General features: G+C 38.7%; 1 protein-coding gene across 2 annotated transcripts; it reads right to left on the bottom strand.

The window, feature by feature from the left end:
• LOC125332280 (receptor-interacting serine/threonine-protein kinase 2-like) lies at window positions 1-14,639 on the bottom strand. Of its 2 annotated transcripts, XM_048317018.1 has the most exons (13): window positions 14,592-14,636; window positions 14,288-14,438; window positions 11,924-12,089; window positions 10,930-11,083; window positions 10,578-10,733; window positions 10,289-10,437; window positions 8,389-8,438; window positions 7,133-7,294; window positions 6,701-6,786; window positions 5,233-5,295; window positions 4,788-4,953; window positions 3,766-3,918; window positions 1-2,497 (listed from the first exon to the last, which is right to left on the bottom strand). In XM_048317018.1, the coding sequence occupies exons 3-13, from the start codon at window positions 12,073-12,075 to the stop codon at window positions 2,178-2,180; spliced, it is 1,611 nt and encodes a 536-aa protein (XP_048172975.1). In that variant the 5' UTR covers window positions 12,076-12,089; window positions 14,288-14,438; window positions 14,592-14,636; the 3' UTR covers window positions 1-2,177. The 2 variants fall into 2 exon arrangements, with proteins under 2 accessions (XP_048172975.1, XP_048172976.1); XM_048317019.1 differs by having other exon boundaries at window positions 11,924-12,085; window positions 14,288-14,639.
• Between the last annotated feature and the right edge of the window lie 204 nt (window positions 14,640-14,843).

The raw sequence follows: 14,843 nt of genomic DNA, 5'->3' as shown, positions 1-14,843 counted from the left end.
TAGATGTTTAGCTCCTTTAATAAGCAAAACTATTGTCAACATATTCTGATAGACATTGCTTTTAATTGTAACAATATTTTAATTCAAGGCAGTCTCAAAGTTCAGTGAAGTCATGTAAAAAAAATAAATTATGTTTATTGTTCTAGCAGCGTCGTAGCTGGAAATTTTGATGTAACAAATTTCTTAAGTGTGCCTAAACTAAACATCATTACTGCATTTAAAGTTGCAATCAGTCTAACTACTGAATTCAATGAGAACTTCGAAACTGCAGAGAGGACAAAAGTGACATAAAGGAACAAAAAACGTGGTTTTGCATTTGAAATACCTGTAGATGGTATAACAAATTCTCATCTTAATCTTGTGCCAAGAAGCTCGAAGAAATCCCACCGGGCCTTTAAAAATCCATAACCCTATATCATTATTTTCATTATAATGAAAGTAATCGTATTATTTCTCTTTCAAATTATGCTGGTTTTGGCTGGGGTAGAGTTAGTTTTCTCCATAGGAGCTAGTATGGGGCTGTATTTTGAATTTGTACTGAAAACCATGTTGATAATTCAGGGATGTTTTGTTATTGCTGGGCAGAGCTCACACAGAGCCAAGGCCTTTCTGCCCCTCACCCCACCAGGGAGGAGGCTGAGGGTGCACAGGGAGTTGGGATAGGACAAACTGGGACAGCTGACCACAGGTAGCCTAAGGGATGCTCCAGACCATGTGGCATCATGCTCAGCTAGGGAAGAAGGAGGAAGGGGGGAACATTTGGAGTGATGGCATTCATCTTCTTAAGTAACCATTATGTGGTATGGAGCCCCGCTTTCCTGGAGATGCCTGAACACCCACCTGCCCATGGGAAGTGGTGAATGAATTCCATGTTCTCCTTTGCTTGTGTGCAGCTTTTGCATTACCTGTTAAACTGTCTGAATCTCAACCAACAAGTTTTCTCACTTTACTGTTGTGGAGCATAGCTGTCTGCTGGGGTTAAATGACAAATGTTCTTTTCAGCATCCAGCATGAGGCTTGAAGGGTTCAAGGTAACAACAGATTTGACTGGAATGTGCTAGATCACATTTATAGCTGCTATTGCTGTTTAGCTGTTGACAGACTCCTGTGCTTGCCATGGGGCTTGTTTGCCTTCTGTACACAAGTGTCTGGTGCTTGTTAGTGGCTGGTTTGTTGCTTTCACTGCTTGCTGTACCACTTATCATCTTACTGGACTGTGCCTGGGAACATTTGGATAACAGCAATGTTTCTGTGCTGCTGTACTGAACAGACTGGAACTCCATGTGAATTCAAGTCAAAAGGTCCGTGACCTGAGGATGAGTTCAAGCAGCAACAGGATGCTGCAAAGCATCTGTGACCATGGGTAAGTCCAGGCCAGAGCAGGAAAGCCTCCCAGTATTCCCAGGCTGTCTCCCATCTGAGTACAACCATGACAACAGTTCAGCAGGACCACCATTTCAAAATTATCAGCTTGGCACCTCTTCTGCCTGGTTTAATTTTACACTTGAATTGCAAACATATTTAGAGAGAAACATGGATGTAAGGTATTAACATTTTTCCATGTAATGAGAAGTCCCACCTCTCCAAAGTACTGCTGTAAGTACTGCTACATTTTCAGAGCATATAACCATTTCTGAGGAAAATGAAGTAATTTATATGCATAATATAAAACCTTCAAGTCTTCCTTAAGACCCTACTGAAGAGATAGTTCTTGATTTTCTGAAACCTTTCACTCTAACAGCTGTCTGAGATGTGAGCTCTGTGAAAGGCAGTAAATTTTTTCTCCTTATCCAGTACTCTGTTGTTTATTATCCTTATTTGGAAGGATTTACAAACAGCCATTCTTCCATAGTGTGACCTCCAAAACATCATAATTCATTTTCCTCCCTTCTAAAAAAAGTCAAGGAAATAAGGTGTTATCTCCCTTGAACTCTGTTTGCTCTGGTACATATTGCACTTCTCCCATCTCTGAGACCCAAAAGAACAGTCTTGGCAATTTCTGTTGGCAGTGGTTCACTTGACCTTTTAGTCCAGTTAGCTTTTTCCACTATAGGATTCAACTAATGGGCTGTAGGAAGAATTGACTTTAGTCAATGGGTTCTGAGAAACTAAGGTGAATCTTTGCCATCACAAATTACTAGAGCTCAGATGCATACAATAGACTGCAAAAAAATCAGTCACAACATCAGCCTGTTTACCTTAGGACAGTCTGGGCAATGAATGACTTGTCCCAGAGGACTACATTTGTTCACTGAAAGTACAGTCACTACAGCTTGTGCTGCCCTCTCGCCAAGGCAAAGGCAAGTGTCCAGCAGTGCCCGAGCACGCCCAGTCACTGTGGGGTACGAGGTAATTGTTTCATAATCCATTCGGGACAGGGTTTGCTGGGAGCGAAGCACATCGAGGATATGGTTGAGGCGTCCTTCTGTCATGCACTTCAGTATGGTTTGTCTCTGGCAGGAAAGAATTTGACAGCAGTTTCCTTTGCAGCAAGGACCTTGAGTGAGAAGAAAACAAAATGAGATGAAGTGCTTTTTTCTTCCAGAAGTTGTAAGCAAGTGATAGCATCAACACCAGAAATACAAACTCGGTAGAGGAAGGAAGGAGGAGGATTTAGTTTATGTTCTGTGTTTGAAACTAGTCCGAAAGTATTTTTATCTTGTGTTTGAAACTCGCGAAGATCAGTCTATGGACTTGATTTTCAGGTCTTGCCCTATTCATCTAGCATCTGTATTTAACTTTATGCAAAGCACCTTGGCTGGACACAGATAAGAAATCTTCCTGTGAAGGTGGAAGAACACATAACAGGTGCTTCAGGGCAGTAGGAGTGTCTGATACATGTAGCATGAAACTGGGAAAGTGAATATATGTCAAAGCCAAACTAATAAGAAAAGTAATACTCTTGACTAAAAGGGTCGAGAGCTTTGGGTTCTGCCTCTCTTCACAAGGTGATTAGAACACCTAGTGCTGACATCAGGGTTTTTAGTGTATGGTAAATACCATACACCAAGAGAAAATTAATAACCAAAAGCCATGTTGCTTTGGAGAACATGCCTCTGTCATTCTGATTTCTGATTGTTGCCAGGAGAGTTCTGTGCTGAGCTTTTCCTGCATGGTCTAGTCTGTTGATTTATCCAGAAATTATGTCATCACTCAAGTAAATTGCCATGGAGAAGGATGGCCAGCTAGGTTGATAACTATTACAGGCCAGCTTGCAAAAATTGAGCAAAAAAACCTCACAAAGATTCCCCCACAGGTAAAGGGTCTTCACAAATGAAAAGCTGACCCCTTCTGTCTCTGTTCTGCAGGAAGACCTGAGACCATGTAAGTGAGGGGATGAAGGGTCCCCTGTCACCTGTTTCTGTAGTCAATAGCTACTTTTGTGGAGATATGCAATACACAGCTTATGATTGTGAAAAAATATTGCAGACCTAAACAACTAATGTATTTCACATTCAATGTGTGCTATATTTTTTGTATTTTTATTATGGTCTTTTCAGAACTGTTCTCAGCCTCACTGTGGCCCTGGAATAAAAGAACAAGCCAATGTTCTCAGTGGTCAGTGCCTGAACTTCTAAGAACAGAGGAGCAGCTATACACGAGCAGAGAGATGTTTGTATCAAGTTAGAATCAGTTATCACCATAAACACCTGAAAATGTGCATAAAATTTAGAAATATCTGTGTCCTCCAAATTTTAAACGATTTGCTCACTAAGATCTGGCCAAGGTGAATATTGCCAGCTGAAACTGGAAACGGTGCCTTACCTGTCACTGCTTGTCCGAGGTGCATTGGTTGTGGTCTGTGCTTAAGAGCCAGTGCTGGGGAGTTACGCTGACTGCTCTCTTTGCCTGCAGTTGAACCAGATAAAGGAGTTGTGCAAAAGGAGCTTGATTTTCTACTCTCAGAGCCTGGGTGATCTAGAAAAAGTTTAAGATGAGCAAGATTAGACCTTTGAGTTGAATAACAAGAAAGCATTATATGTACGTCAGCAACTACAGGAGACAGGAATTGAAGACTGACTTGAGATTACTTTGGCTCTTGTTAATACATCATGATTCCTAGGAAGGTTTTGGCGTGTATTACTACACACTTCTGACTTTTCTAAGCTGTCTGTAGGAATTTGTTATTGAAGTTATGGAACATTTTGTTCTGTCCATAAGTCTGATGGCTATTGATCAGAACTAAAATGTTTGGAAATGCAGATGTTGCTACAAGTGAATTGACTTCTGATGTCTCAATTTTTGTACCTGAAGGCATGAGAAGTATAATCGCTTCTTGACACAAATTTAAACACTTAGATAGGACAAACCCACATTGGAAAGGTAAAGGAAGTTATCTGTATAGGAACAGTGATTATCAGGAATTATTCACATGCTCCTGGCAACATAGCCTTTTTAAAACATATCTCCTTTTCTTAGCAGATTACAAAAAAACCAGTTATTCCTGGTGGCACAAAGCAGTGTGATTCCCAGAAGGGACTTTTTCTGTCAAAAGCAACAGGCAGTATTTGATGTGTGAGAGAAAGGCAGATCTACATTTACAGCTCAGTATTCTAAAAAAAAATTAGTAAAAATGCCTTTTTGATCTATACATCTGAGTGGAAAGCTTTGTGGTGTCTCTGGTTTCCTGCAGTGAACTCATGCTTCAGATGATACCAGTAGAGACCATAGCTTTACTCTGAGAGGTGACAATTTTACATGAAAAATTACATTTCTATATGGAACAACGAGTAGTATTTGTCCTTTTCTTATAACAGCTGGACCTGAATATAAGTCAAAACAGTGACCTTTTGTTGCTGTTGCATTCTGTGGGGTAGCATTTGACACACCCATCTCGATATTATCTCTTCCTGCAGTATTTGCACTGCTATCAAGTAGAACTGTTGACAAGCTTGGCACTACAAGAGGAATTTTCTTGCTGATTAAGCGGTTGTCTTTTTGTGGACAGATGATCTGAAAGAGATCAAAATAGAGAAGTGTTATCTTCTTGGAAACTTTTGTTCCAAAATCTTTTCTAAACAGGAGAGGTTCTAAACAAACCTTAAGAGGAGGGGGGTGTTTTTGTAAGAGCAGTGTCAGAGTGAGCTGCTTTGAACAAGGTAAAGCAGTGGGTTTTATTGGATGGAGTTATCCTGGTTAGGAACATTTTGCCCACGTGTTTGCATTATATCAGGGCTGTCGGGAGAAATAAGTCGCTGAAGTACTCGGAAGACTCCTGTGCCACGAACTCACCTCTGCATTGTGTCTCTGCAATGGGTACGTTTCTGAGCCTTTGCATGCATTAAGCGCTCTCTCCTGGAAGAAAACAATAACTCCAGTAAGTGTAGACCTGGTTTGTTCCATTCACAGCTGTCAGGAGCAACAATTTATACTAACATAACTTATGTTGACAATACATATTATCCTGTAAGGTATGCTCAATATATAGTCATAGTGAACTGCACAGAGTGAACGGGCATAGAATCTGACAAAATTCTACCCCGTTACTGTTTCTGGTGTTTCAAATTTATTTAAAAACCCAGTTTTGAATCATGCAGGGGAAGGTGAAAATAAGCCTGTATTGAGAGAGATTGGGCTAGCTATAACATGTTTTCCTTTAAGGAGCCAAACAGCATGGCCATGCTGTGTTCAGTGTGCCAAGTTGTCTGCAGTAAGGATGTGTCAATACTTGTAACTTTTTTCCAGTTTGTACATCCACAACAGATTTGTTAAACTATTTTTTAGATTTTATACTCCAACAGTTGTGAATCAATCAATTTCCCAGAAACTTCAGTATCATTTTCAGAGTAATTTTGGACTTACCAGTTTGGTTGTCTGAACAATAAATAATGCTCAGTAAAAAAATAAATCTTCACAATTTAACAAATTAAAATATAAAACCTTGCTCAAGGGAGGTGGAAGTATTAGATTATGGAATATTCGGCAGTACAATCTTAAATAAATTTCAACAGTAGTAAAAATTAATTTGACTCTAACTATGCCGCCTATTAAAACATTCATCAAGGCTGTTCTATATGCCCAGAATATGATTGCAACATACAGAAATAATCCTGCATGCATCAATATACACAACACACAGGAATGAAACCAACAACACAGCATGGGTTGTGTAACTCCAGCTAGAGTCAGAGTCTTTGTCCAAGGGCCAAAACACGTGTGTCACTGTTTTCCCTCAGTGCCTAAGTTAACTAGATAGGATGTAGCTATGTTTGTGGCAGTCACATTTGTGCCCGATTTCCCATGGCAGTGTAAGCATATATCAAATTAGCTTTATTGAAGAGCACAGAGCAGGGCTGTTACTGGTATTGCTACAGGTACAAATGCTATTCAGGTTTTGAACTAAATGGTTTCTAACCAGTACATACAAAAAAATTTGTCCTTGGTTCTAGCCCTAATCTGCAGTACTTGAGCTGATGTTTGTTCTCACTCACATGGGTTTGCCAGTCTGACTCCAGGTGGTGACTAGAAAGAAGTTATCATATTTTTAAAATAGCAGGTAGCAATTGACTCATTTTCTAGAGAACCTCACAATATATATTCTACAATTTCTGAACCTGTAGTGCCAAAGGATACTCTCCAGCTCTCTGGCATGTCCATTAAAACAATCAGAACAAAACCTTTCGTGGTTTTGGATCACAAAGATTGCAATTGAACAAATCAAGTAATGCCATTGTAGGAGAACAAGAAATTTTGCACTGACCTTTGCATCCCTCAAGTTGTAGATTGCTGCAGAAATTACCTCCTTATTTATACTAGTCAGAACTCCATTTAGAAGGTCTACACATTCTGCAGGAGTAATAAAGCATTTTAAATAACATATTGTGTATAGAAGAATGTATATATTTAGGCATTGTCATATTGCAACTAGCATTACTATTATATTGAGAAATGGGATGAACTAGAGGAAATTAGTTTAATACAACTTCCACCTCATACTTTACTTTATAATAAACACAATTTTGGAGACAAATAAGTCAATTTCTTGTAGGAAGCTTTGGTTAGAGGAAACATCAAAGGTAGTCTGATAATCTAAAGATCACTTCCACTTCAGTTGTTCAGAGTGCTAACACAATGTTCCTATAAAAACGTCTCCATTACAAATCTTGCACAGAAAGCAAATCCTGAATGTTACCTGCAGTATGTGGTCTATAATCTGGCTCTTGATGCCAGCACAGAGCAATGAGGTTCAACAGTGTATTCCTCTCAGGCAAATTGCTTGGTATGAACTTTTCTGAAAGGCTTGGCCGCAAACTGCTGCAGATTCCTCTCAAAACATCAAGCAGGGTTGTTTGACCTACAATTTAAAGGAAAATGTCACTGCCAAAAAATATTAAAGACCTCAGAACTCTCTTAAAATGACATCCAGTGTAAGTCGTATTGTGTGTTTTAAAACAAAGATTGCTTTTTAAAAAGGAAAAATATATTAATGCTCTTGTAAGTGGATATGCTAACCTTTAACAATAGCTATAGCTCCTTATTGCAACTGGACGTTTCAGGATAAAGAACTCTGTCCAATATTGAGTCACAAATGGTTATATAAACTTGTACTGTAAACTATGTGCACGGATACCTCAGGAATACATGTTATTATCCTAAGCAAAGTTTTATATAAAGCCTTACACTTGCATTATGAGAATAGAACGAAAGAATTGTAAAAAAAAATCTACTTTGAGCAGCCTCAAGATGGCAGCCATAAGCTGTATGGGCATTTAGATATTATTGCATGCAGTATTTTTCAAAGGTCCTCAGTCTGTAAAATACAGGAGTCCTTCAATCAGTTTCTCCATGCAGAATGAAGCCCATAGCAAAGAAGCCCTTGCTGATGTCCATGAAACGGGGATCATTCCTAGACTGTGACAACTATTATACAATGCTTTGCAAACTGAGTTCTTTAAAACTGCTCATACTCTCGTCTAAGAAAGTAAGATTCCCTGCTTTCTTAAGATAATTCATCATGAACTGCCATTTCTGGATTGGTATTTGAAACACAGGCAATTGTAAAAATGAGTTTTCTGCTCATTCAATTAGCTACTTGTCACTGATTTTAGAATTCCAGCTGACAAATATGAAGTGATATTCCTTCTCACTGAAGGTATGTGGAAAACCCAACTCAGTGACAGTGCTTCATCAAGCACAGACTGATGATACTAGTGGGGGAAGAAGTTCTGCCTTTCACCTTCTGAAAGAGCAGCTTCTTTGGAAACATTTAGGATTTGGCGAGGAATTCTAATATTTACATCCTGTAATGTGGAGCTTTGTGCTGTAACAGTAAGAAAAAGCAAAGGGACATCTGAAAAGACAGTGGTGTTTGTATCATAATTTCACTATGATAAAGGAATTTGTGGACAAGATGTGGACAGCACAAAGTCTGACATGAACAATAAATACCTTCAAAAGGTCTCCTTCTGCTTAGGCTCTCCCAACACAGGATTCCAAAGCTGAAAAAAACAGTGAAAGAGCATTCATTAGTTTGCTATCTATATCTGTGTTATTTCAAAGAGCAAGTTTATTGCTTTAAGAGAAAGGAGTTTTTCAAGACAAAGTCTATCCAAGTATTTTCTAATTTGATGGGATCTTTTTTCAGTTTTCAACTAAGTTGCTCTTAAAAAATCATCAGTTTGAGGGGTTTTTATTGTTTATAGGTTCAATCAGAATTAATTTTCAGGTTACCATCTCATTTCCATTTGATCTTGTGAATTTTGTAACCTTCTGTTCTCCTTTCTCTATCATTTTTGGTTTGTTTTCAAGTAATTTCAATATCAGCTGGACTTTTTAGCAGGTACCAACAAGCACATCAGTTAATCTACAAAAACTTGATTCTGATGCACTATGTTTCTATTTTCTTCAGCAAATTTTGATGGGGCTCCAAGTACCTTTTTCCTTTTCTAACATCCTAGGAATAATTGCAGTGATATCATAGATCTATACATATAACCCACAACTGAGATGGTATAAAATACAGTGGTTTAATAAAAATATCAATCTTCACGATCAAAGGCAGAAAAGAGGAGTTGCTGGATGAGAAAAAACAGGCTATGGATGAGTCAGAAGCAAAGCAATCAAAAGGGGAAGAGGTGGTTCTAGGATAAACATATCTGCTTATTTATATATCTTGCTGTAGTGATTACAGTGGTTAAAAGAGCCCCCTCTTCTGCCTCACTTTCATATAAAAATCTGGAAGTGCTTTTACTTGCGCTCTCTAGGAAAGTATTAATGTAATGTGGACATACATGTAACTTAAATGTACTTTGTATTTCATGTATGACACAAATTTTTGTTTTCTTTGTTGCACCACTGTTCAGATATACACCTATGTCTTGCACCTGAGTCACATCTGAGCATATTATTATATAAGGTACTATATAATACATATATACATTAAATAATATATATTAATACAATGTTGGAAAATTAATTATGCTACCTGAAAATAAGGCTCCAGTTTTCCTGTGCAAAACTTGTGTTTGTGAACAGCATGAGATTAGTCACATCATTTATAGCTCTCCTCAAGTGTATGAATTATTTGACTCATCTTAGAGCCTGCCTCTGTGATGATAAAGCAGGAGTTTAAATTTGTTGGTTTCACAAAAGCTCAGAAATCAGAAGAGTGGTCTCCTTAAAAGTTATTTGTAATATTAGTCCACAGCTCTGTGTGCTGATTAGGATGATGTGTGTCCATCCAGACCATCCAGACCAGTGGCAATTTGAGGTCCTCTCATTTATTGAGGCAGCCACAGTGCATGTAACATACCCAAAAGGGTCATGTGCCAGTGGGTAATCTCCCTCCTTTCTATAAGTCACTCCACTAAAAAGTATGAGTGCTTGAGTGGCCCAGTAAGTTATCCCAGCAGAGATTCCATAGGACCTTAATGGGACCCTTTTGAGGGAAAGGTCTTATTTTTACCTGGGCCTGATCTAGGCGTAAACAATTCTTTTGGAAACTAAAGCTAATGGCAGTTCACACTTATAAACTGTGTGAAGCAGTTATGAGGCTTCTAAATATATCTGAAAGTTTTGGCAGCTGTTACACTTTTAAAACATTTAAGTCCATTATATAAATATTTATATGACTGACTTTGAGAACAGTTTTTAACCTTGGTATCTTATTCACCAAATATGGGAATTTAAAATTTAATTCACGCTGTAATTGGCCCCATGTGCAATACTATCCTACTGCATTATGTAGGTCTGGCATTTTTACTGTAATATCTTTAAAGATAAGTGTTTTGGCAGCATTGTAGAGTGCAGCATGGACTAGGTATGATGTGCCCTTAGAAATTCCATTCACCTGTAAATATCACCTTCCTGGGAAGGGAGGCCTCCTTCAAGTGTTTCAGGAGGGAGATACACTAAATCCTGGCAGTTTCTCTGATGGCAGTTCTGCAGGTCTGACATCAGCTGCTGTTTCCTCCAGCTGGTTAGGCCATAGTCTGAGATCTATGGAAACGTGAGAGAAAGTAATTTTAGTAACAATGTAACAAGTCTTGGTATCAAATGTTGATTATTAAGATCAATATATGCAACAGTAGGGCAATCACTAGATTTTATGTTAATCAACTAACAGTAGAAGCTCCTACCTTGGCTCTGTACTGCACATCCAAAAGCACATTGGAAGGTTTCAGGCTGCAGTGGCAGAGAGCAGGTTCCAGGCTGTGAAGATGATGCAGCCCTTCAGCCACATCGGACAGGATCCTTATGAGTAAGGGAAAGGGAAGTTCTGGGTACAGCTGATGCTAGGTAACAAAAAATACAGGTTTCAGTAGTGTGAAATTGTTACTATTCACATTTTCATTTGACAACAAGCAGAACTACAATGCAGAAACTGAAGAAAGGATTGTGACTACTGTCCATAATTTACATGCTGATTGTTCTTTGTTGGCTGATCTCATAATTACTTTTATCATCTCAAAGATGACATCTTTTATCTACCTCATGGATGAGGGATTGGAGGGATCCATTGTTCATCCATTCAGTCACTATCCCCACAAGTCCATGGTACTGGTAAACCCCAAGGAAAGGCAGGAGATGTTCAGACTCATAGTGTCTGACACTTGCTATGTCCTGAAGTAGCAACTTCCACTCCCTGTAAAAAAAACAAGTTAGAGGCAGGTTATACTGAGGGGAACTTCAGAAAGAGATGAGAGTGTAGGATGTGGAAATGAGAGAGAACCATATGGTTGAGCACAAGCTAGTGTTATTTATCCAATAAACCCAGTATCATATAATCTTCCAATCAATTCCAAGAACATGAAGCAGTTGTAGTGTAGTGTATTTTTCTCATATAAAGTAAATTCAGTTTTTCTAATATAAAATGAAAGATGTCTGGATGCTTTAATATGAACATAAGAGCACAGTTTGAAGCAGGATTGAAGTGTGAAGGCAGGAAAAAGCTGGAGTATATGAAATGCTAGATTAAGAATAAAACAAGGATTTTTCCTTTACTGTTCCCAAGAACTTGTATTCTTTTGCTATTAGTGACATTCAGGAAATGATGTGTTTCCATGCTTTCCATGCACATCTCACTGCTTTGTAACCCTGGCCGTCACCTTCCCTCCTCCCATTTCCCCTGCTCTCGTCTGTGCAGCTGGTTTAGATTAAATTCAATTGAGGTCTCTTCAGGGACCTCTAAAAAGACAACACCTTAGCATACTGCTGTTACTCATCAGATTTGTAGACATTATTAGAGTAGATTAGTTATTGACTTCAGGATTAAGCTCTACTTTATAAAAAATTGTAAAAAACTATAGAGCTTGTTTCTCAGTAAAATTGCCTCCAGGTTGCCTCTTGGCTAGTGAAGATTTCTAGGAATGGAGATGTTCTTGGGGATCAGGTGATCCTGGATATGCCATGATTTGTTCTGGTGCCACCACTGCAGGTCTGTGCCGCCCACCTGTGTGGTTGGTTGGGCAGGTAAGACACGTACCTGTCCGTAGTGTCCTGGCTGGTCAGCAGCTTCACAGAGATGGGAGTGTTCCAGGAAATATGAAAGGCTTTGAGTGCAAAGCCTGAGCCTGTCCTGGTCAAGGTAAAGCTTTCCAAATCTTCCTGGGCTACCACAGGTAATGGATTGGCCATTTCTTGATGGCTGGCTTGGGGGAAAATGTGACAGAAAAGAAAAAAGTTTTAAGAGGGTTTTTTGTCACAATTACCAAAGCACAGTGAAGTTGCACCACCCCTTACTTCCTAAATAACAAATCCAACAGCCTTCCTTTCACCACTTTGTGTCAGACTTTCCTTACAAAGAGAGGAAAAATGCCCTAATTGCAAAGAGGTGTCTGGACCATAATTTGCCATCTGAGTCTACAAGGTGCTAATTAATTGCTCATCATTATTTCTATCTGACGTCTTTGAAATAGTGGACCAGTATTTACAATATAAAATGTGATTGTAATGTGATACTGAATTATGTAGACAACAAACTAACATCTTACAGCTGTATGCCAGGCAAATAATTTCTCCACTTCTGATAAAAAAGGCAATTATTCAGTAACTCATGTCAGCATGTTCTGCATCATTCTTGCACATCTTCTTTAATATATCATATGTGAATGCAAAAGGAAAGAAAAAGGTAAAATTCCTGCTATTGTGAACTGTCAGAATTCTGCTAAATGGAGTTGTGTCTGTGTAGCCACCACTAATTTGAGCAGTATAGTGTCTGTCTGGGACCTCTCCAGGGCCAGCTGCACGTCTCCCACACTTTGCATGGCAACACACACGGATTAGAGGCAACTTCTGCAAAGCATCACCCTGTTACTACCTGAGTAACAGTACTAATTACATCTGTGAAGCTCCATCAGGCTAGAGATAGCCAAAAAGGGAATGGTAAAGGAGGAAAACAAGCAATCTAAGATAATAGATGGCATAAACCAGATGGCATTGGTAAGGATTACTGCAACATCTGTGGTCAGTGAGTCAGAACTCTTCCAACTGGAATACTCCCTTTGAGGTCCAGTAGAGCAGGGCTAGAAAAGGAAATACGAGGGCACTTAAGTAGCCGTGGAGGACTGTTGAGTGAGAACTGTGTCCTTTTAGATGTGCTCTACAAAAAGAGCTCCGGGGATGCAGAAAGCCTCAAAGTCCACATAACCTTTTCTCCACAAATAAAACAGAAACAAAAGCCTGAAGATAAATTTGCCTGTGATCTTGCATCTGGTTCATGAACATTTTATTGCTGGTGAATCTCAGTCTCTTCCCGCAAGCATGTTCACAATCTAAGCTCAGTTTTGCCTCTAACCACAATAAAAATGCAAAAAGCAGCAGCTGATTTACCAGTTCAGCTTTAACCATATTTGATTCTGGTAGGAAAGCACAGTTAAACTTTTTGCTTTTTGTTAGATTGTTGTAGTTTGAAAGCAATAACTGCCTTAGGTGCTTCTCTGAGAGTTTCCTTAAAAAAAGAGATGAGGTTGACAAGTTAACAATTTCATAAAATTTGGAAGGGTTCCTCTGAATGAAGATAATTTTCTAAATGAGCGATTTATTCCTAAAGACAGACCACACAAATCTACCAATCCTGAATATGAAGGAGGTAATCAAAACGCTGGCAGAAGCAAAATTATGTCTCATTTTTATTATATACAGCAATAATTAATAATTTAAATAGCCAAAATTATTTACTCAACTCCAACTATAGCGCAAGGAAAATCAAACAATGATTTTACCACCTAAACCGTTACTGAAAGCATTTAGTTTTATATAAAATTGAATCAAGTAATAGTATAAGCATTTTTTAAGCTCTTGCTAACTGGCTACTTAGATAAAAGTTAAAGCTAATCATCAGCTCCTATTTTGGATTTGCAAAATCTAATAAAACTAGAAATTTTTGAAAATTGAAACAGAAACCATTTCAATCTTTATCATTACAAACCATGTCACGACATGCTAAGCACCATTCTCCCTGTGTCTGAGTTACTACATCTTTGTATTGCAAGGTACCAAAACATTATTTCAGTAATTCTGCTCTTTTGAATGTTTTTTTCTCCCAGATCCTTTTAAAATCTCACCACCAAACTCCAAAATCAATATTCCAGGAGTGACCTTTGCAAGGAAACAGTTTGCATTATTTTTTAGTAAGACACTAAAAGTCTTGGATAACTTTGCCATCCTCCCTCAGCTGTGCAGGCAGGGGCATGAAGAAGACTGCTATAAAGCCATTTAGTTCAAGTTTCTAATTATAAAGTAATTTTAAAAAATTAATTCATAGCAAAGATGTTTCCTTACTATGAGAGAAACTATGTTAGTATACAGATGTGTCATGGAAAGAAACAGGAAATAAAAATCAACTTACCTCTGGAAATACAGACATAAAACTATGGAATGATGGAGTGAAACTGCTGTAGATACCAAGTGTGAGTTGGCTTTGAACCGAATTCAAGCACAGCTCGAGTTTTCTTGCCAGTGAGTCAGCTTGGTTGTTGATCTCTGCTTTTATTGGCTGCCTGCAAACATTTAACATTTCCTGGTCGGATACACAAACTGTAACTCTTTAGTGACTGCTGATGAGAGTGATTACAGAAAAAGAGGTTGGACAGCTGCTTCTTCCACAAGGAATACCAAGAGGGAAAGGTATGTAACAGTGTAAAATACCGTACTGGATACAGCCCAGGTATGGAATTACGTGGAGCTGTGGACAGACTGCGCAGCTGATACTGATCTCTGCAGTGGGTCAAGCTGACAGCACACGTTAAAAACCCCGCAAACTTTTAAAGCCAAGTTGATCTTAAAAGAGGAAATAAATGCTGGGTTTCTGGTAGGAGGGTGGGCAGGCATAGGGTAATGTTGGGTTACAGAGAAGTCAGGTTCAATTGGCTGTCAAACAGCCCTGCTGAAGAGGATGTAGGGGT

The sequence above is a fragment of the Corvus hawaiiensis genome, chromosome 12 (genome assembly GCF_020740725.1).
Source record: "Corvus hawaiiensis isolate bCorHaw1 chromosome 12, bCorHaw1.pri.cur, whole genome shotgun sequence".
Taxonomy (NCBI): domain Eukaryota; kingdom Metazoa; phylum Chordata; class Aves; order Passeriformes; family Corvidae; genus Corvus; species Corvus hawaiiensis.
The sequence above is the reverse complement of the archived record's forward strand: the minus strand, read 5'-3'. Positions and strand labels throughout refer to the sequence as shown.

Excerpts from the sequence above, each read along its gene's own strand:
- LOC125332280 (XM_048317019.1), bottom strand. The coding sequence starts at position 12,075 with ATGGCCAATCCATTACCTGTGGTAGCCCAGGAAGATTTGGAAAGCTTT. Across the intron at positions 8,439-10,288 it reads CAGGAAGGTGATATTTACAG|CTTTGGAATCCTGTGTTGGG; the intron begins GTGAATGGAATT and ends TGTTTTTTTCAG. Across the intron at positions 6,787-7,132 it reads TTATAGACCACATACTGCAG|AATGTGTAGACCTTCTAAAT; the intron begins GTAACATTCAGG and ends TTACTCCTGCAG.